The sequence below is a fragment of the Lathyrus oleraceus genome, chromosome 6 (genome assembly GCF_024323335.1).
Source record: "Lathyrus oleraceus cultivar Zhongwan6 chromosome 6, CAAS_Psat_ZW6_1.0, whole genome shotgun sequence".
NCBI classification, from domain to species: Eukaryota; Viridiplantae; Streptophyta; class Magnoliopsida; order Fabales; family Fabaceae; genus Lathyrus; species Lathyrus oleraceus.
The window spans coordinates 25718389-25738804 of NC_066584.1; the positions used below are offsets into that span (position 1 = coordinate 25718389).

At 35.1% G+C, this 20416-nt stretch overlaps 1 protein-coding gene and 1 long non-coding RNA gene across 4 annotated transcripts; one reads left to right on the forward strand and one right to left on the reverse strand.

Annotated features, from left to right (window-relative positions):
- Positions 1-1021: 1021 nt before the first annotated feature.
- On the reverse strand, positions 1022-2278 carry LOC127096916 (uncharacterized). The gene is made up of 2 exons (XR_007792861.1): positions 1714-2278; positions 1022-1284 (listed from the first exon to the last, which is right to left on the reverse strand). It is a non-coding gene; the product is annotated as an uncharacterized LOC127096916 (long non-coding RNA).
- Positions 2279-13249: 10971 nt separating this feature from the next.
- On the forward strand, positions 13250-15248 carry LOC127093357 (chorismate mutase 2). 3 transcript variants are annotated; one of them, XM_051032276.1, is made up of 6 exons: positions 13250-13461; positions 13680-13931; positions 14063-14149; positions 14245-14388; positions 14689-14781; positions 14866-15248. In XM_051032276.1, the coding sequence occupies exons 2-6, from the start codon at positions 13725-13727 to the stop codon at positions 15097-15099; spliced, it is 765 nt and encodes a 254-aa protein (XP_050888233.1). In that variant the 5' UTR covers positions 13250-13461; positions 13680-13724; the 3' UTR covers positions 15100-15248. The 3 variants fall into 3 exon arrangements, with proteins under 3 accessions (XP_050888233.1, XP_050888234.1, XP_050888232.1); XM_051032277.1 differs by having other exon boundaries at positions 13252-13461; positions 13702-13931; XM_051032275.1 differs by lacking the exon at positions 13250-13461 and having other exon boundaries at positions 13644-13931.
- Positions 15249-20416: the final 5168 nt, after the last annotated feature.

A 20416-nucleotide genomic window follows, 5' to 3' on the forward strand; every position in this document is an offset into this window, starting at 1 on the left:
ATAGATACATATAGAAGACAGATAAATTCATAGACTGGCAAAATATAAACTTAAAAATACATTGTTACAAATACAACATTCAACATTAAGCTCAATATCCCAACCACAATGAACATTTTCAACAATCCTCTAGTCTGACTTATTTCATTCTTCAATTTGTACAGTTTCTTCTTTTGCCTTTGAATCTTCAGATCTCTTTCATCAACAATGTTGTCATCTAACTGTCATACCCCAATTTTGTCAGGCTATTTGTGGTTTACCCATGAGATCTTTTTGTTTCAAAGACCCATTTACATAAGCGTGTTCATAATCTAAAATGTGGTTTGAATCTTTTTACATTACTAATCCAAAACCTATTTTCTTATTAGTAAGTATTAAGAGCCATGTTATTATTTTTATGCTCACTATTTATTAGTCCATTTACACAACCCAAATATTTATGCCAAATTCTAAGTCCTTCGTAGATTCCTAAATTAAATTTGCATGTTTTTTTAGGCATGTATGCGTTGGTTTTAAATTAAATCACCATATTTAGATTCATGTGTTGAAGTTAGAATTATGTTGTTTTAAATCAAGTAACTCCAGTTGGTTTCTGTGTGCCTTGTTGACTGAAAAGTATGTGTATTGAAGAATGTGAATTGAAGTAATAGCAAGTAAATAGTGAAAGGGTCAAAATGTTTGCATTGATTGTGAAAGATAAAAGAAGCGTATTTAGAAATTACAAGCCATAAGCTATAATAGTAAATAATTTGGGATTGTCCTATTCTAGATATTTCATGCCATCAAAGTATAAAGGTTTGTTTTGAGGGTAATCTCTTGAAGATGTTCCCGGCGCTCCAAGTTCCGTCACTTCGTTAGCTTGTATGTCTTAGGTAAAACATGATCCAGATGAATACGGTGATTTGCAAAGGAAGAAACATTGTAACAACAAAACCAGCAAAACAGAATGACAAGAATGATTTTGTAGCTTCAAAGTGCTTTAATTGATTAGCATAATTAAAATATGGAAATAAGGTTTGAATGCTTAAAAAAGTAATTACATAAACAGATTTTAAATCCAATAGGTTACAAATAGTCCAAATATACATTTAACCTAAATACTTAATTGATTACACCTTAATTTAATAGAAAGCTGTTGCAATTTCAATTGATAAGAACCATTGCCCCAAGAGACCAAAGCCAGAGACCGTTGAACCTTCCTTGGAACTGGTACGCCTCAAACTTGCTTTCTTGAAGCTTCACGCAACCACCTCCCATCCCATCAAAGTCACTTCAAGTTGTAACCTGCAGAGATAAAAATAGCTTAATTAAAAAGCCCTTTTCATAAGCGCTTAAAGAACTGAAAAATAACTAATAAGTTAATCAGTTTAGCACTTTATCCAGAAGTCCAACATGAATACTCAAAAAAGCATTTCGAAAATGGCTTAAAACAGTAACACATTTATAAAAATGAAATCCACAATAACCGGGAATGAAAAGGCATAATAGACAGAGTTTTTTTTTAGGCTTAAAAAATTCATCTGTGAAAAGATCATCAGATATAAGATAACGCAGCAGAAAAATCCAGAAAGGAACTTTATTCAAAAAAAACTCAAGTTTTCAAAAAATCTAAGAGAGTTTTCTCGTTGAAACTCTGGCCTAGGTGAGGTTAGATCCTCCTACCTCTTCAAAAGCGCAACAGTATTAGAGGAGAGAAGAAAAGTGTTGATTTACCTGAAAGCCCTACTGGACGGTAAAACCCCTTGCCTCTCATTTTTAAAAAGAACTTGCATAATCTTCATTTATACTGGATTTCGCACTGTCTATCTCGTTTGCTCGCTCCTGGGTGTTTGTCGTTTGAACTCCGGTTTGAGCGAACCCCTTAGCATTTCGTTCTTTGGAATCCTCGATTCGGACTTCGATCCTTCCTCGCTTGATCTTTCTTGGTTGTTCTTCGTACTCGTTGGCTCAGGGCGAATCGGTTTTGTGTTAAGGGTTTAGGGATTTTTAGAGGTTGGATTCGAACTCGAAAGGGGGTATTTAGAGGATTAAGTTGTGTTTTGAGGAGGGTGGTCGGAGAAGAAGGGAGGCTCCACGTAAGCCATCGCCTTCGGCGGTCTTCTCCGGGAGGAAAGAAACTTTTTAGGGTTTGCTAAGTTTTGGAACGACTGAAAACTGCAGAGAGAGAAAAGCTATTGAGAAAGCAACGATGCCTTTTCCTTTTTCTGTTTTAAGTTTAACCTAGATGGGTCTGTTTCGGGCCTTCCAGATTTGGCCCATTAATCCCTATCAGCACCCCCCATGCGATTGGCTGTTTTTTGATTAAGACCATAATGATTTTTTTTTTAGTGTTAATTGAAAAATATCTTAGAATCTAATTAGATAATTTTTATTTAGAAATAATTATAGATTAATTAGAATTCTTTTGTGATTTATATTTATTTTAGAATTTTAGTTTAATTTAGAATGATTTTAGAATTTAATTGTTAATATCTTAGAATTTAATTAGATAATTTTTTATTTAGAAATAATTATAGATTAATTAGAGTTCTTTTGTGATTTAGATCTATTTTAGAATTTTAGTTTAATTTAGAATGATTTTAGAATTGAATTGTTAATATCTTAGAATTTAATTAGATAATTTTTTATTTAGAAATAATTATAGATTAATTAGAGTTCTTTTGTGATTTATATTTATTTTAGAATTTTAGTTTAATTTAGAATGATTTTAGAATTTAATTGTTAATATCTTAGAATTTAATTAGATAATTTTTTATTTAGAAATAATTATAGATTAATTAGAGTTCTTTTGTGATTTATATTTATTTTAGAATTTTAGTTTAATTTAGAATGATTTTAGAATTTAATTGTTAATATCTTAGAATTTAATTAGATAATTTTTTATTTAGAAATAATTATAGATTAATTAGAGTTCTTTTGTGATTTAGATCTATTTTAGAATTTTAGTTTAATTTAGAATGATTTTAGAATTTAATTGTTAATATCTTAGAATTTAATTAGATATTTTTTTTTTATTTAGAAATAATTATAGATTAATTAGAGTTCTTTTGTGATTTAGATTTATTTTAGAATTTTAATTTAATTTAGAATGTTTTTAGAATTTAATTTTTGTTAATGTTTTAAAATTTTGGATAATAGTTTAGAATTGAGATTTTCAATAGTTTAATATTGTTTTGAGTTTTAATTTAATGATACTTTTATTAGTTGTTTAAACTTTAGTTATTTGTTTTAGATTTAATATTTTATTGTGATTCTCTTGATTATTTCATGTTGATTTCAATTAACACCTAACATTTAACGATTAACTCTAATTTTTAAACTTCCGCAATTAACATCTAACTCTTTTAAATTCCGTTTCTAACATTTATTTTTGTATTTACTTTATATCATTGTACATTCTTCGTCTCATCTTAAAATGAACCTAAAAATAATAAAGACTTAAAAATACAAAAAGATTATAATTCCCATGCCATCAATTCAAACCAATTTGTAAAACAAATAGAACCTCTCGATTCAAGGTCGAGCCCATTTTTCAAAACACCTATGTAAGTCGATCGCTGGTAAAAGCATCGCCATCAACCTCACATGGCTTACTCTTGGGCTTTCTTACAATGAGACCTATTCGGTTATTAATTAATCGAGTAGATGATTGATTCACTAAATAAAAGTCCAATTTATTCACAAAAATACAAATTTAAAACCTCGATCCAACATCGAGTATTTTTTATTAAAATTAATTTAAAAAATACCTAACTCCGATTAAACACCTTTTTATTTAGAAATGAAAAGGGGGATGGTTTTGAGTTTTCAACTCCTCTTCTCGATTATTCGAATACGAGTTCTCTTACTCGGTTAGTCAGATAATTGTCGTTTCTAACTCGCCTAAGCACAATCAAATTATTTTCATAATAATGAAATGAAAAAGGGACGGTTTTGAGTTTTCAACTCCTCTCCTCGATTATTTGAATACGAGTTTTCTTACTCGGTTAGTCAAATAGTCGTCATTTCTAATTCATTTAAGCACAAACAAATCAAATCCTTTTATAACAAGAAACCAAAAGGGAGATAACTTTGAGTCTTCAATTTTTTCTCCACGACTATTTGAATACAAGTTCTCTTACTTGGTTAGTCAAATAATTGTCATTCCTCTACAAATTTCCAAACCCCGATTAAATCAAAATATTTTCACAGTAAGCTAAATGAAAAGGGAGTTGACTTTGAGTTTTCAACTTCACTCCTCAGTTGGTCGAATACGAGTTCTCTTACTCGGCCAGTCGAACAACTGTCATTTTTCAGCAAACATACAACCTAATCAAATCATTTTCTTAACAAACTATACGAAAAAGGGGATGGTTTTGAGCTTTCAACTCCTCTTCTCAAATACTTAGCCATTCGAGCACTTGTCGTTTATTCTAAAAATACATCGACCATACAACCTTATTTTCATAATTACTCAGATGAAAAAGAAAGTGGTCTAGAGTCTTCTATTCCTCTTCCCTATTATTAGGATACGAGTCGTCTTACTCGATTATCCGAGTAATCGTCATCCATTTAAAATACCTTAATTATTATCAACTCCTTTCTATAATTAAGGATGAAAAAGAAAGTGGTCTAGAGTCTTCTATTCCCTTTCCCGATTATTAGGATACGAGTTGTCTTACTCGACTATCCGAGTAATTGTCATCCAACAAAAATGTCTCAACACATCAAATTAATCTGTCCTCGCCCTCGTGCGATCGAAACCAGTCAAACAAAATATCCAACATATTAATCCAGCTTGTCACCCTCGCGTGACCAAAACTCTTTTCAGAAAGAACACTGTTAATCCTTTCTAATGCGCATAACAAACCAACGCTTAAGCCTCCACCGAGAGTAGACAAGCCAACGTTTAGCCTTTAGAACGCGATCTATACAGTTGTTCACTAAAAAACACCAACCAACCGTAGTTCCCGAACTACGAATGCTCTGACTTCCTTATTGCACCATAAGGATACGTAGGCACGAGATTGCGAGATCTTGGCGAGCACACTAATAAAAAACCTCCCCTTTCTCCTTTCTGAGGTTATCATCCATTTCCATTTTAATAATTTTATAACCCAAAGATAACAAACAAACGTAAATTAACACACGAAATACACATTAGAACTAAAAGGTTCCCGTTGAGTACCACGGACGTAAGGGGTGCTAATACCTTCCCCTTACGTAATCCACTCCTGAACCCGAATATGGTTGCGACGACCATTATTCCATTTCCTAAAGGTTTTATCGATATTTTCCTATTCCTTCATTGGGATAAATAAAGTTCGGTGGCGACTCTGTTCGAACACTAATTTTTTCCGCGACCATCGCGAGGAATCGTATTTTTCGAGATGCGACACTAACAATTTGAAATAATTGCATGCCTTATGCATATGATTCATGTAATTTCTGCAACCCCAAAATTAACATTGTTCATGTCACCCACAGTATGAATGACATTATTTTCTTTGCAAAAATACTCCCTCCTCTTATTTCTACGGATAACCGACCCAGTTGTTCCAATAGAAGCATTGCTTGATAACTTTGACATTGGAGAAGATGAAGTTTAAAACCCTAGAAACGAATACAAGATGAAAGTTCAACACAACCTTGATTCTAACATAGACAATATACACTATGGGATTCATGAAGAAAGTAAACACAAGAGGAGTTTTTTTTTAAACGCAGACAACGTTAAAGAAAGTTCAACACAACCATGATTCTAACGCAGACAACCTTAAATAATAGTTTTTTTAATCATTTTGATGCATTATTATTCATTACACAATTGACACGCCACGTTGACAAATACTAACGTTTTCTAAACTAAACTAACGGAAGAGACCAACATTACTAACGAAACTAATATTACGGAACCAAACCATAACGATTTTTTATTAAAGGACTAAAGCGGAACTTAAAATTAATTTATGAAATTGGGGCTCCCAGCCAGTATGGTATCAGAGCCTCGTTAAGAAGAAGGGGTGCATATGGTGTGAATATTAGTAAATAAAGTAAGTAAGGGAGAAAACCACTTACACATGGAAACACCTGAACCAAACACTCAACCTATTACTACTACTTCTTCTTTATCTCTCCCTAAACTCTGTAAAAAGATAAATTCTCATAAAACAGAAAACCTTATTGAGTATTCTCATGTTCCAGAAGATGCTCAAATTTCCAAAACAATACCTCCTCTATTAAGTCCATACAACATCTTCAAAAGACAAAGAAGTGTTACCAAATCCATCTGAAATCTTATCTCTACAAACCGCCCTCATATGAAAGAATATGTTCAGTCGTCTAGACTAGACCAATGTAGCTTAAGAGCTACGAACCAGGAGCAGTACGTAGATTTGGAGATTCCCTAGTATCTCATAAATCACTGGAAGACTGAAGGAAATACAGTCTTACACTTTGGGGTTGTCAGCTCATTCTTTCCCTACACGGAAGGAAGAACCAACCTGTCTTTTGCAAAATAGCTCTATTGGACTCGAGCTACCTCCATTATGAAAACGCTGTGATAGGAACTGTTCTCACCATGCTGCATGCAGGGAGTGCCGTCCTCACCATTTTTCCTAATTATAACATGAGTCTCAGTCATAATACTTTATCCACGAGACTAAAAGTACATGTTCAAATCACTGGAACTAACCAAGTACCAGAAGCTATGTCAGCTACTCTCCATCACCAGATAATATACCGCTTGCAGAATCACTCGATAGATCTCCCTCTCTCAGGTTGCTCTTCTGATTCACTATTGGTTGTCACCAATAGAGAAGAAGACATATCCTCTATAGTCCAAATTCCGAGAAGAATTACAAGGGAAGAGTTAACTCGGCTAATTCCCCTTGAATGGATAACCAACTACGAGAGACTTCATGTTGATAGAAGACCTATCCAATCCCAAGAGGCTACTTTGAGAAGATCTATTGACAAGACGGTCAAGACGATTTTCAAAAAGCCAGACGAAGGGTCGACCTCAATGTCTCCAATCTTCTAGACAATGATGATCCAACCAGTTTTAAAAGAAGACTGATGTCCTTTCCATGCTGTTACAACAGAAGGAAAACCCATCTACACTGATAAAATAGATGGCCACTTCATCTGGGATGTTGATCCTTCAAGATGTGACCCAGATTGTGACTGTTGGATGCACGAAAATGATATTGACCGAGATATCATTCTTCCCAAAACAAATAAAAAGGGAGGTGTAAACCCTCTCCACCTCCTCAAAGAAGATTTGATCCAGACAATGGTCCATGGGTAGGAATCCATGGGAAAAAGAAACCCCTCTCTATCTATGAGGAAGGACTAAAAATCCTCAGGAAAGAAGGATTGTTACCACCTGATGATCCAACTCTTGTTACATGGTCACGAACAGACCATTGTAAGTCACTACATCCTCCAACTGTTGTCCAACCAATTCCTTGTTTTGTGTACTCGGTTGCAACTCCAGAGTACGAGCGGTAATTTCCTTCCTTGGAAAGGAAAATGGATCCAATTACAAGCAGAACATCTGAACCCTTCATTCATCCCAGTGAAGTCCATCCCGATGGGAAACTTAAGCCTTTAACTCAAGCTGAAGAAGTGCTAAACTAGCAATCTGAAAACATGGTTTCTCAAAATGAGATTTTCCAAAGCCTTGACAAAAGGGTGGATAAAATTGCTGAGAAAATTGATGAGACAGATGACAATCTCAAGGTTTTATCCCAAAAAATGCCAAAGCACTACAGGAGCTTAAAAGCCCAAGTATCTCAGCTAGATCGTGATTTACGGCAGATGTTAGAAGAGAGAACTTTTGGCAAAACTTTTGACCAAAAGGAAAGAGAGATCAGAAATCTACAAGACCAGGTAAAAGATATAGATGATTTTTTAAGAGCCTCTCATGAAAGAAAGCCCAAGCCCGTTGAAAACTCTTTCTTTGACCCTCCTGCTTTTTCTACATATTTCAAACAACCAGAAAGGCCTTCCCCTTTCTACCCTACCTATGTTTCATCACCACAAGATCAGGTTAGATATATATCTACAACTTATAGGCCAAAATCTACTAGAACTTCAACTCCCTCGACCTCTAAGACAAAAGGCAAAGCTTCCTGCCTAAGCGCCTCATCCTCAGACTCCCAGGATATCCCTAAAACACCTCCTCCAAAAATCCAAAAGGAAGAAGAAACTCCAGATAAAGGTTTCCAAGCCATGGTGATCACTAGAAAGTACGAATCTTCCCAGGAAAATCACCACCTTGCTGAAACATCGGCACACAAGGAAGATGAGTCCTCGACAGATAGTGACAATAACTCTTATCATGAAACATTTACTGATGAAACACCAAGATCTGTTTCCTCAAAATCAGAATCTGAAGACAACTATATCCCAAGACTCTTCATGGCAAATATAAAAGAGGAAGATTCCTTTTTTGAAGAAGAGTCCCCTGAAGAAACTCTGATCCCTGAAAGGATTAAACCAAATGGCGGTCCTTGGTTCACCTTTGATGATATTCCACCCAGTCGCTGGAGAAAAAGACTACTTGAATTTGGAGCTTGGCTTGACACCCAGATGATGAAAACAAGTGTAGATAGCTATAAGATCATTGAAGAATTTTGCTGTAGAATGACAGGCACGATGAAAGAATGGTATCACAATCTTGGAACCTTCAAACAAGATGAGTTACACCGTTTAGAAACTACAACTAATATTCTTGGTGTGCTTCATCGTGAATTTATTGGTGATATGGAGATGTTTGATAGGAAAAACGGACAAGAATTCTTTGAGATGAAGTGTTGTTCCCTCAAAACAAAGGATCTCGACAGACACTATCATAGGATGGCATAGAGATATTATGTCCTTGATGGATATAATGACCCTAGTCTCAAGAATACCCATGTCTCCTCTCTACCACAAGAACTCCAGCCAGAAATCCATAGGAAGTTAGCCACAACTCAAAGAGATATTAAAACCACGAGTCTTGGACAAATTCACCAGGTGACAATAGAAGCACTTAAAAAGCTTTGCAGTTTTCATCACCAATTTTCAGAAGTTATAGAACAAAAGTCAAAATTCATCCACGCGTGTAGAAAACCCTACCTGGAGATTAAGTGTAAAGACAAAAGGTGTAGCTGTACAACAAAAAAGAAACACCATCAACAAAAATACACCAAATCTCATAGGACCTTCAAGGGAAAGAAAAGGAAGAATATGAAGTTCTTCAAAAGAAAACCTTTCAGAGGAAAAGGGAAAAATGAGAGATGCTTTATTTGTGGGAAGAAGGGACATTTCTCTAAAGAATGTCCTAATAATACTCATAAAGCCGCAAAACTGATCAACTCTCTTCAACCTTTAGAAGGAGACTTAGAATCGCTGTATTCTGAGCAAAGCTCTGCTGACGAAGAAACAATTTTTGCCCTCCAAGACTCTTCTCCTGATGAAACATCATATTCGGAGTCGGAAGATGGCAAATATCTCCCTGTTTACTCCTTCAAAGAGATAGGAAGTTCTCTTACTACTCCACCCCTCCCTTGTGTTGAAGTTCATGTCCTCGCGACGAAGTTTTCACGTCCAAAGAAAGTTATAGCTTATATGGACACTGGGGTCCAGATTACAATGATGAACCCTAGCATTCTCCCAGCCGAATCATGGGTAACACATGCCACATACTTTGTAGCAGCAGATGGGAAGGTTTTTAAGATAGATCTAATAACCAAGGAGAAAGTAAGAATTAAATTCTTCCCCGACTGCATCGTCTGGACCAGGGTCATTGGTAGTAATCTTCCAAACAAAGATATTGTAGTAGGAATGGATGTCTATTCAGCAGCAAGCAGACTTCAAATTCTCCCCACAGGAATCAAGTTCAAAAGAGAATTCAAGCCTAATTCCAGAATATTGAAACTATATTCCTTGTCTAAGATCCCTGTTGGTTATGAAGAAATCAAGTCCAACCTACTTAAACTCTGCGCAGACAGCCATGAAGAATTCCGCCATCCAAAACCCCTATGGAAAAATAAGGACTTTTTTATTCAACTTCCTTTTAAGCTAAATGAGGATATTAATCCAACTAAGGCCACTCATCCAGGAATGAGTCCATCAGATTATTCATTGGCGAGGGAGGAATGCCATCAGTTGCTCAAGCAAGGTCTGATAGAGCCCACCAAATCAGAATGGGCTTGTCAAGCATTTTATGTGGAGAAAAGATCTGAAAAGTTAAGAGGGAAAAAAAGGTTAGTAATTGATTACAAACCTTTAAATTATTTTCTCAAAGATGATAAATTTCCTATTCCAATGGCCTCGTCCTTAAATGTTTTCATCAAAGATGCCCAAATCTATTCTAAGTTTGATCTTAAGTCAGGATTTTGGCAATTGGATATCAACCCAGAGGATCGTTACAAAACAACATTTTGCATTCCTAACGCCCAGTACCAATGGACTGTGTTACCATTCGGGCTTAAAGTTGCTCCGTCACTCTTTCAAAAGGCCATGACAAGAATTTTTGAACCCATTCTCAATAGTATCCTCATCTATATTGATGATGTGCTATTGTTCTCAAAAGATGAAAAGACCCATAAACAATTATTGGGCCGATTCCTTCAAATAGCCCAACAACATGGAATAATGCTCTCTGAAAGGAAAAGTCAATTGGGCCAAACAGAGATTGATTTTTTAGGGACGCATTTCTCCCAAGGGAAATATCAACCTCGACCCCATATTGTCCAAGAACTATTAAACTTTCCTGATGAAAATCTCACTGTCAAACAAATCCAACAATTTCTTGGTATAATTAATTATATCAGAGATTTCCTTCCAAGACTGGTGAAATACACAAGCCTTCTATCACAAATGTTAAAGAAAAAACTCCCACCATGGGGAACAATGCAAACCGAAGCAGTAAAAGCCTTGAAGAAGATCGCACAAACTCTACCTTCCTTAAAAATCCCTGGAAATGGGAAAAGAATCCTGCAGACCGATGCCAGTGATCACTATTGGGGAGCAGTTTTGATAGAGGAACTTGAAGGGAAAAGATACTATTGTGGTCATGCCAGCGGCCAATTTAAAGAAGCTGAAAAACACTATCACACCACTTACAAAGAAGCTCTTGTCGTAAAAATGGGAATTCAAAAGTTTGACTTCCACTTAAGAGGCTACCAGTTTGAAGTACAGATGGATAATTCATCTTTTCCTAAGATCCTTGAATTCAAAAATAAGATGCCACCCGATCCTCAAACCCTTCGCCTCAAAGATTGGTTTTCCAGATATGATTTCTCGGTAAAACACATCAAAGGAACCCAAAATGTGATTCTGGATCTACTATCCCGACCTATGAAACCTGTCCAGATCATCACAGCCAAACACACTTTCCCTTTGATTCTTATGGTCAGACCACTACCAGTTCATGCATCCACAACCAGAAATCTCCCTCCAAGAATAACAGTTTCCTTTTCACCATCTCAGCTCAAACAGTATGCCAAGAACAATCTCTTCTATTACATGACAAAAATCATAAGGAATAAACTCCCGGATCATACTCCTTATTTCCCTAACACACATTTCCTCCTACCAATTTTAATAAACCCAAATGTCAAATTCACAAAAAACCATTTATGGTATATCTGGTGTGCCACCGTATTATATTTTATGCCTGTTCTTATTCCCACCGAAGCCATGTATCAACACCTGATGGATCCCGAAAATCACAAGTCCTTGATTTGGACTACTCTTGAATGGTATTCTCCATTGCAATGGTGGAGGAATCAATTAAAACCGGTCATAGACGAGGTCAAAGAGAGAAGATTAGCCTTAGAAGCTATTAACAAGCTCAAGTTTGTTTTCTTTCTACACAGGCCTTATCAGACAGATCCCGAAACAAAGTTACTTAATTGTAAGAGTTATGTTCACTTATGGGAAACAATTGATGATTATCCTCCCAGTCTAAAAATCACAAGGGAATTAATGGAATATGTCAACTGCATCAATCTTTATGACCCAAAGAACATTGATGATAGTACAACTTGTATAAGTCATGGAAAATTAAGAAGACCAGAAGTTGGAGAAAGCTCAACTCAAGCCATACAACAGAATCCAGATTCTCCAATGGAAGCTGAATTCTCAGAAGGACAAGTGGAAGAAGCTAATAGAAAATTGATGGATCACACTTACATGATGGATGACATCTGGCAACATGAGTCATCACGTTATGGAGATTGCTTTTTTGATGAGAACTTTTTCGATCATAACATGTCCCCATCTCATGAACCCATTTTCAAAGACTAGGTGACAAGTGTCCCTTATGGGCCATTAACATGCTTATGAATAGTATTTTCTCGTATTTTTGTGTAAAAGTAACTCCATTATGCATGCTTTAGAGATAAGGGTGTCAGACTTTTGGAAAAGGCATTTCTATAATGCCATGCTTGTAATAGTATTGCTTTTGTCCTTTATGCTCCTCATTGCCTATAAAAGGAGGGCTTTTGTAAACTATTTTCATCAAGCAATCACAAATAAAAACTTTGTGTGTGTTCAAGAACAATTATGTTCTAAATATCCTTTCTTTCTCCATAAAAGCTTTAGTTACTATATTCATATCATAATTCCCCACATAGATGCAAGTATGCTCTACACCTGCCTCAACTGAGGATCTTGTGTATCAAAAAACATCTGACATTCGATCCATACTACGGTCCTCACTGTTATGGAATATCAATTTTAATTGATAGTCTGTGTTATGCCTATAGTTGGCTGTTTGATGACGATTTAGTTGAGACTGAGTTTCATGATATGTGAGGCTCCCGGCCAGTATGATATCAGAGTCTCGTTAAGAAGAAGGTGTGCATATGGTGTGAATATTAGTAAAGAAAGTAAGTAAGGGAGAAAACCACTTATACATGGAAACACCTGAACCAAACGCTCAATCTATTTTTTAAAAGATGAAACATACATGGCTATAGTTTCTTCAAAAGGTGGAAAATCCATTATAGTGATGTATAAGTCTATATTTTGTTCTATCATATGAGATCATTCATAATTGATTTTTGAATATGTAAATTAATTTTTATATTTTCAATTGAATATATAAGTTTAATTTTATAAAATCAATTTATATTAGAACCGGTCCCATATAATAACGGTTGGAAAATCTTAAGAGTTAAGAAGGGTGTTTAATGTGAGACCCACACGCTTTGTCTTTGGGCAATCACAAGTTCCCATTTGGAAGGAACCAACTCGCCAAACAACAAAAAAACGAATCATACAATTCTTAGCCGACCCAGCAACAACGTTTTCTGCTTTTTTTCCCACTAATAACCTTTTCACGTTTCTCCCACTTCTCCTATTTCCAATTATTATTCTATATATCAAACAATTTTTATACTTCACATAACTCTTTCCCTTCACCATTTGCCAAATCCTCAAAAAAACCTCTCATCAAACCTCATTCCAAAGAACAAAAACATTAAGGTTCGTGTACCTTAATTAACTTCCAACCTTTGACTTTGTCATTCCAGTTATTAGATAACATTATTACGTAATTTTATGGTTGGCTCTTATTTGACTTCAAATTTTCTTCTTATTATTATTTAATGTTCTTCTCCTTCTATATAATGCCTATGATTGTTTCATTATCCTAATTATAATCTTAATATTGTGTATTTACGATGATGATGATTCGATTTCAGTTGCTGATTCTTGTGTTAACAGTTTCTACAACAGTGAGAGACAAAATGGCCACCGCTGAGAATGAATACACTCTTGATTCAGTGAGAAAGGCTTTGGTTAGAGAAGAAGATACAATTGTTTTTGGTCTCATTGAGAGAGCCAAGTTCCCTTTCAATTTTCATACCTATGATCAAAATTACCTTCAAACCCCTGATTTTCGTGGCTCGTTGGTTGAGTTTGTTGTCCAGAATACCGAAATTGTTCAAGCTAAGGTTAATAATTCTCGTCTGTTTTGTTTGATCTATTTGATTTTTTTTTACTGATGTACTGATATAAGTACTTATGCCACGGTTTGAGAGAGCTTATGAGAATAATTTGTGTGAATAATGTGATTATATGACAGGCCGGAAGGTACGAAAACCCGGAAGAGAATCCCTTCTTTCCGGAAAATTTACAGTCATCGCTTGTGCCGTCTTACCCTTTCACAAAGGTAATTCATTGAAACAGATATGATTTTCCGATTTTCACAGCTCGTACAAATTTTAAAATCCAAATGATTTGTTTTGTAATCCATTCTGTCTACAGATTTTGCATTCTGGAGCTGCTTCGATTAACATAAACAAGTCCTTGTGGAAAATTTACTTTGATGACTTGCTTCCGTTGTTTGTTGCTTCGGGCGATGATGGCAACTACGCACAAACTGCAGCTAGTGATCTCTCATTGTTGCAGGTGAAATTTTCTCTGAAAAAAACTTTTTTTGGAATAGCTTATTTAAGCTTATTTATTAACATAAGCTTTTGTGAAACTATCTAGGAGAACTGATATGAAAAACTTATGACGTGTCTATAAGCTGTTTTCATCTTATTTCTAAAAGATCTTCAGGATAGATTATAAGCTGTATATAAGCTGTTTTCAGCTTATACAGAAGTGCTTGTATGATAAGTGTTAATGCTATGTGTTTGATCAACTTGTTTATCGAAACAAGTCTGCATTGATATTCTGACTATTGATTCTGTAAGATATTTGCAGGCCATTTCTAAAAGGGTTCATTATGGAAAGTTTGTTGCTGAAGTGAAATTCCGGGAATCTCCTCAAGACTACGAGCCTTTAATTCGTGCTAAGGTATGAATTAGTCGCAGATTACAAAGTCAAACTCTTACCAGCTGATGTTTCGTGGACAAAATATTAATGTAATTGTTTTTGCAGGACAGAGAAGGGTTGATGAAGTTGTTGACATTTAAGAGCGTTGAAGAGATGGTGAAGAAGAGGGTTGAAAAAAAGGCGACATTGTTTGGACAGGAAATAAGCCTCGACAGCAATGATGACAGCAAAGAGAAACAAAGGTTTGATCCATCAGTGGCTTCAAAATTGTATGAGAAATGGGTAATACCTCTCACTAAGGAGGTTCAAGTGGATTATCTATTGCGCCGGTTGGATTGAAACCGTTGTTAATTCGATGTAATTTGAAGAAAGGAACATATGATGTCATTCTTCAAAAGCTTATAATTTATTTATGTGATCCTTCTTTGGCAATTTATTGTGACATATATTTAAGAAAATGAGTTTTCATGCAGCACACTTCTGTTGTATTTGGTTCTGTAATCAACATCATAAAACACATGTTCCAAGCATTCGACACAAGACAAATAATTTTCTGCATTTGTGTAGATCATACTCCCTAAAACCTGGGATGTGAGTCACAAATGAAATGTGTCAAGTTACTTTATTTTTTATTTTTTTTTATCGTTAATCAAATCAACATGCAGGTGCTTTAACAAATATGTTACTTGAATCACAACTTGTGTTATAAGATGCTTTTAGCAAGTATATGTTGAGGACATTATTGGTCATTTGATTTTTAGGTAATTTTTTCTGACAATTTTGGCGCATTTTCAACTTTAGCGTCTTCAAAGTTACATATATGTAGACATATATATTACAAATACTTCCAATTTTGTCATATTTGTAAAAATTGTCCCGTATAGGTGCAATTTGTCATTTTATATTATTAACTTAAGTGATGTGAGTTTATTTTTGTTAGATATAATTTAGATTCATTTCATTTATATTTAATTTAGTTTATATTTAAATTTTATTTAGGTTTTGAAAAGGATATAAATCAAGTATGATTCCGTTTGTAAAGAGACTATCTTCTTGATGGAAAGAAAGTTAGTTACAAATTTATTTTCTCTCTCTTCCATCATCTTCTTCATCTTCAATCTTGTGCGCCAACAATTGATATTTAGAGTTCCGGTTCAGATTCAGATCGGGAAACACGAGTGTACGTGAGGCATATGTGATTGATTATGATAGTTCAATCCACAGTGATTTGAAGTTCCGAATCGAAATAGAATCACATTTTTTTATTTTGAGGAATTGGGAAACACGAGTGTTAGTGAGATTTTAATGAATTTGGACAGGAACGAAGATGAACGGTGGAAACGGTAGCTTGAACACAAAATTTTCAGTATTTGATGGAAATAATTGGAATCGATGGATGATTCAGATGTATGTGTTGTTTGGAGCTAGATGTTCTTGATATCGTCAATGACGGTTACGCAGTTGTTGTAGCATATGCAACTGAAGCACAAAGAAACACGCATAGAGAGATGAGGAAGAAGGATCAAAATGCTTTGTTCTATATCCATCAGTGTTGGATTTGAATGTGTTTGAGAAGATCGTTGATTCAACAACGACGAAGGCTGCGAGGGACACACCGGTACGTTGCTAGGGTGGTGATGCATCAGTGAAGAAGATAAAGCTTAAGTCTCTACGAAAGAAGTATGAGAATCTCAACATGAAGAACAATGATAAGGTACCTGATTACATCTCTAGAGTGATTTTGATCACAAATGAGATGAAATCTTATGGAGAGACTCTCTCTGAACAAGTAATCATTGAAAAGGTACTGAGATCACTTACTCCTCAGTTTGATTACATTGTTGTATCAATTGAATATTCTAAGAACCTTAGCACTATGAGAATTGAAGAGCTGCAGAGTAGTCTAGAGGCACAAGAGTTCTGTTTGACTGGGAGAAACTATGAAAGAGAGGAGAGCAAGCTCTGAAAGCATCTTCTGGTAAGAAGAATCATAAGCAATCTTGGTCAGAGACCAAGAAGAGACATGGTGGTGGTTATCAGAAGTTATAAGTCTCCAACTGTGATGAGAGGAAACATTAGAAAGGAAAGGAGAAGTTTGACAAGAAGAAGGTCTAATGCTACTGTTGTAAGAAGTTTAGTCACTTTGTTGCTGATTGTTGGTCACACAAGGAAATCAGAAGAAGCAAACATAGACAAAGGAGAGTCTGTTGATGAATATGTGTTATTGATGGCTTCTGAATCTAATGATGCATATTTGGTAGACTGATGGTATATGGACACTAGCTGCTCAAATCATCTAAATAGAAACAAACAATGACTGATTAACTTTAACTCTAAAAAGAGGAAAAAAAATCAGACGTGCTAATGAAAAGTATCTGAATGCTGAAGGAATGAGAAATGTCAAAGTCAAAGTGAAGAATGGAAAAACTGGTATGATCAAGGATGTTTGGTATGTCCCTAAAATGAAAAGCAATCTGATAAGTGTAGGTTAGCTAATTGAGAAAAGGTTTCTCAGTTACTATGAAGGATAGTTTCTTGAAGTCGTATGATTCTTATCAGAAATTGATTTTGCAGTATGAACAGGGAAGCAATAAAACATTCAAGGTGAATGTAGAAACAACTAAAACTAAATGCCTGTAGAATGTGATGAAGGTGACAGTGAGTTGTGGCACAAGATATTGGAGCATCTAAACTTTAGAAGCTTAAGGCATCTGAGTTCTAAGAAGCTGGAACATGACATTTCTAAGATTGTGAAGCCTGGAAAGTCATGTGAGATATGCATGAAAGAAAAACAACCTAGATTGCCATTTGCATCAAAAGTGGCTCCGAGAGCAAAACATGCTTTGGGAGTAGTGCATTCTGATGTGTGTGGATCATTTGAAGTACCTTCACCCAGAGGAAACAAGTACTTTGTGTCATTTGTGGATGAGTTCACAAGAATGACATGGGTAACACTCATCAATTTTAAACATGAGGTGTTTGCTGAGTTTCAGAAGTTTAAGGTAAAGGCTGAAAAATAAAGTGGTCAAAAATTGAAAATTCTCAGAACTGATGGTGGAGGTGAGTATAATTCTACAGAGTTCAAGAAATATTGTGAGGATAATGGAATTGAGCATGAAGTTATTGCTCCATACACACCTCATCACAATGGTCTTGCTGAAAGAAGAAACAAAACTTTATTTGATATGATAAGGAGGATGTTGAAGAAGAAGAAGCTCCCTCACACCTTATGGGGAGAAGCTGTTGACACTGTAGCATATATGCTCAACATGTGTCCAACCGAGAAGCTAAAAGAAAATTTTCCTTTTGAGAAGTGTATTATAGCTAAGCAAAGTGTGAGTCATCTGAAGGTGTTTTGCTATATTTTTATAAACATGTCCATGATGCTAAGAGATGGAAGTTGTATGACAGAAGAAAAGTTATGTCATTGTGAAAGAATCAAAAGCGTGGGACTGGAACAAGTCTCAATTCAAATTTGGTGCAGTGTTAACATCTGAAGATATTTCAGACTCTGAAGATGAGTCAGAGTCTGAAGGTGACTCTAAGGCTGAAGAAGAGTTTGAAGGCGGGTTTGACTTTGAAGGTGAATATGATTTTGATCTAGATTTTGATGATGATCTAGACTCTGGTGGTGATCATGCCTCTGAAGTTGGTCATGCCTCTGAAGGTGGACCATACTCTAAAGGTAGTTCAGCATCTGAAGAAGATTATGAATAAGTTCAGAGACCACAAAGAATCAGACAAATACCAAGAAGATTGCAGAGTTTGACATGTTGCAAGATACTGAGATAGACTCTGAAGGAGAAGTCATTCAGTGTGTTGTGTTGGTAGACTCTGAACCAGTTAGTACTAAATAAGCTCTCAAAAAGAAAGTGTCGTTGAAGGCCCTACAAGAAGAACTTGAGGCTATAAAAAGAAATAAGACTTGGGAGTTAACTAAGCTTCCAAAGAAAAAGAAAGTCATTGGTGTGAGATGGGTTTACAAGTTGAAAGTGAATTCAGATGGATCAATTGGAAAACACAAAGCAGGGTTAGTAACTAGAGGATTTCTACAAAAATCTGGATTAGATTACTTTAAGGTGTTTGCACCTGTAGCTAGACATGAAATAATCATACTGGTGATTGTTATAGCTACTAATAGAAATTGGCCTCTGATGCATTTAAATGTGAAACTTTCATTTCTGAATGGTCATTTACAAGAGGAAGTATATGTGTCATAACCTCCCGAATTTGTGAAAAAGAATCAGGAAGGAATGGTGTACATGTTGCATAAAGCCTTGTATGGACTGAAACAAGCTTCTAATGCTTGGAATCTGGAAATTGATCCATTTCTCAAGCTACAAGAATTTAGAAAATGTGATATGGAGTATGGTGTTTATGTTCAGCATACATCTGATAGCAATATGATTTTGATGTGTCTCTATGTTGATGACATATTACTAATAGGGAGTTGTTCAAATGAGATAGCTAAGTTCAATAATGTGTTGATGAATGAGTTTGAGATGACTGATCTAGGAAATATGGTATATTTTCTAGGGATTGAGATTTTGTACTTTGATAAGGGTATAATTTTGCATCAACTGAAGTATGAAATTTAGCTTCTATTGAGATTTGAGCTAATAAATTGAAAGTCTGCAACCACACTTGTTGAAACAAATCACAAGTTGGATTCTGATGTTGAGGATGATGTTGTAGATGCTACAACTTTTAAATAGTTAGTGGACTCATTAAGATATCTCTGTAATATCAGACCTGGCATTTGCTATGTAGTTAGAATAATGAGTAGTTTATGAACAAAGCAAAGTGGTCACACTACCTAACTGCTGTCAGGATACTGAGGTATATTAAAGGGACTCTAACATATGGAGTTTTGTTTTCTTCTGGTGCTAAATTTGATTCAGAGCTGATATGTTATTCAGACTCTAATTGGCATGGAGACAAAGTTGACAGAACAAGTATTTCTTGATATTTTTTCAAGTATCTAGGAGGTCTCATTTCTTGGTGTCCAAGAAGCAACAAGTGATTGCATTGTCATCTTGTGAAGTTGAGTACATTGCAGATGCTTTGTCTGCTTGTCAAGCTGTTTGAATTCTGAACTTGTTGCAGAATCTGAAGATGAAAGTGAGCAAGCATGTGAAGTTGATGATTGACAACAAAGCAGCTATAAGTCTTGCCAAGAATTCAGTGCTGCATGGAAAGAGCAAGTAGATTGACACAATTCCATTTTTTGAGAAATGAAGTTCACAATGGAATGCTTGAAATTGTTCACTATAGCACTCATAAGCATATGACAGATGTTCTGATCAAAGCAATCAAGACCTGACACTTTATCCATTTAAGGGATGAGATTGGTGTTGTTGATTTTAATCCGCTAAATATAAATTAAGGAATGATGTTAAATATAATTTAAATTTATTTCATTTACATTTAATTTAACTTACATTTGAATTTCATTTAGATTCTAATAAAATATAAAAATCAAATGTGATTCAATTTGTAGAGACTTTAACCCAGAACTATTTTTTCCTATTCATAAAGTTAATTACAGATTTATTTTCGCTCTCTTTCATCATTTTCTTTATCTTTAACCTTTTACACCAACGATTTCCACTTTCATATTTATTGTTTCTTAATTAATATACCCTATCAATTTAAA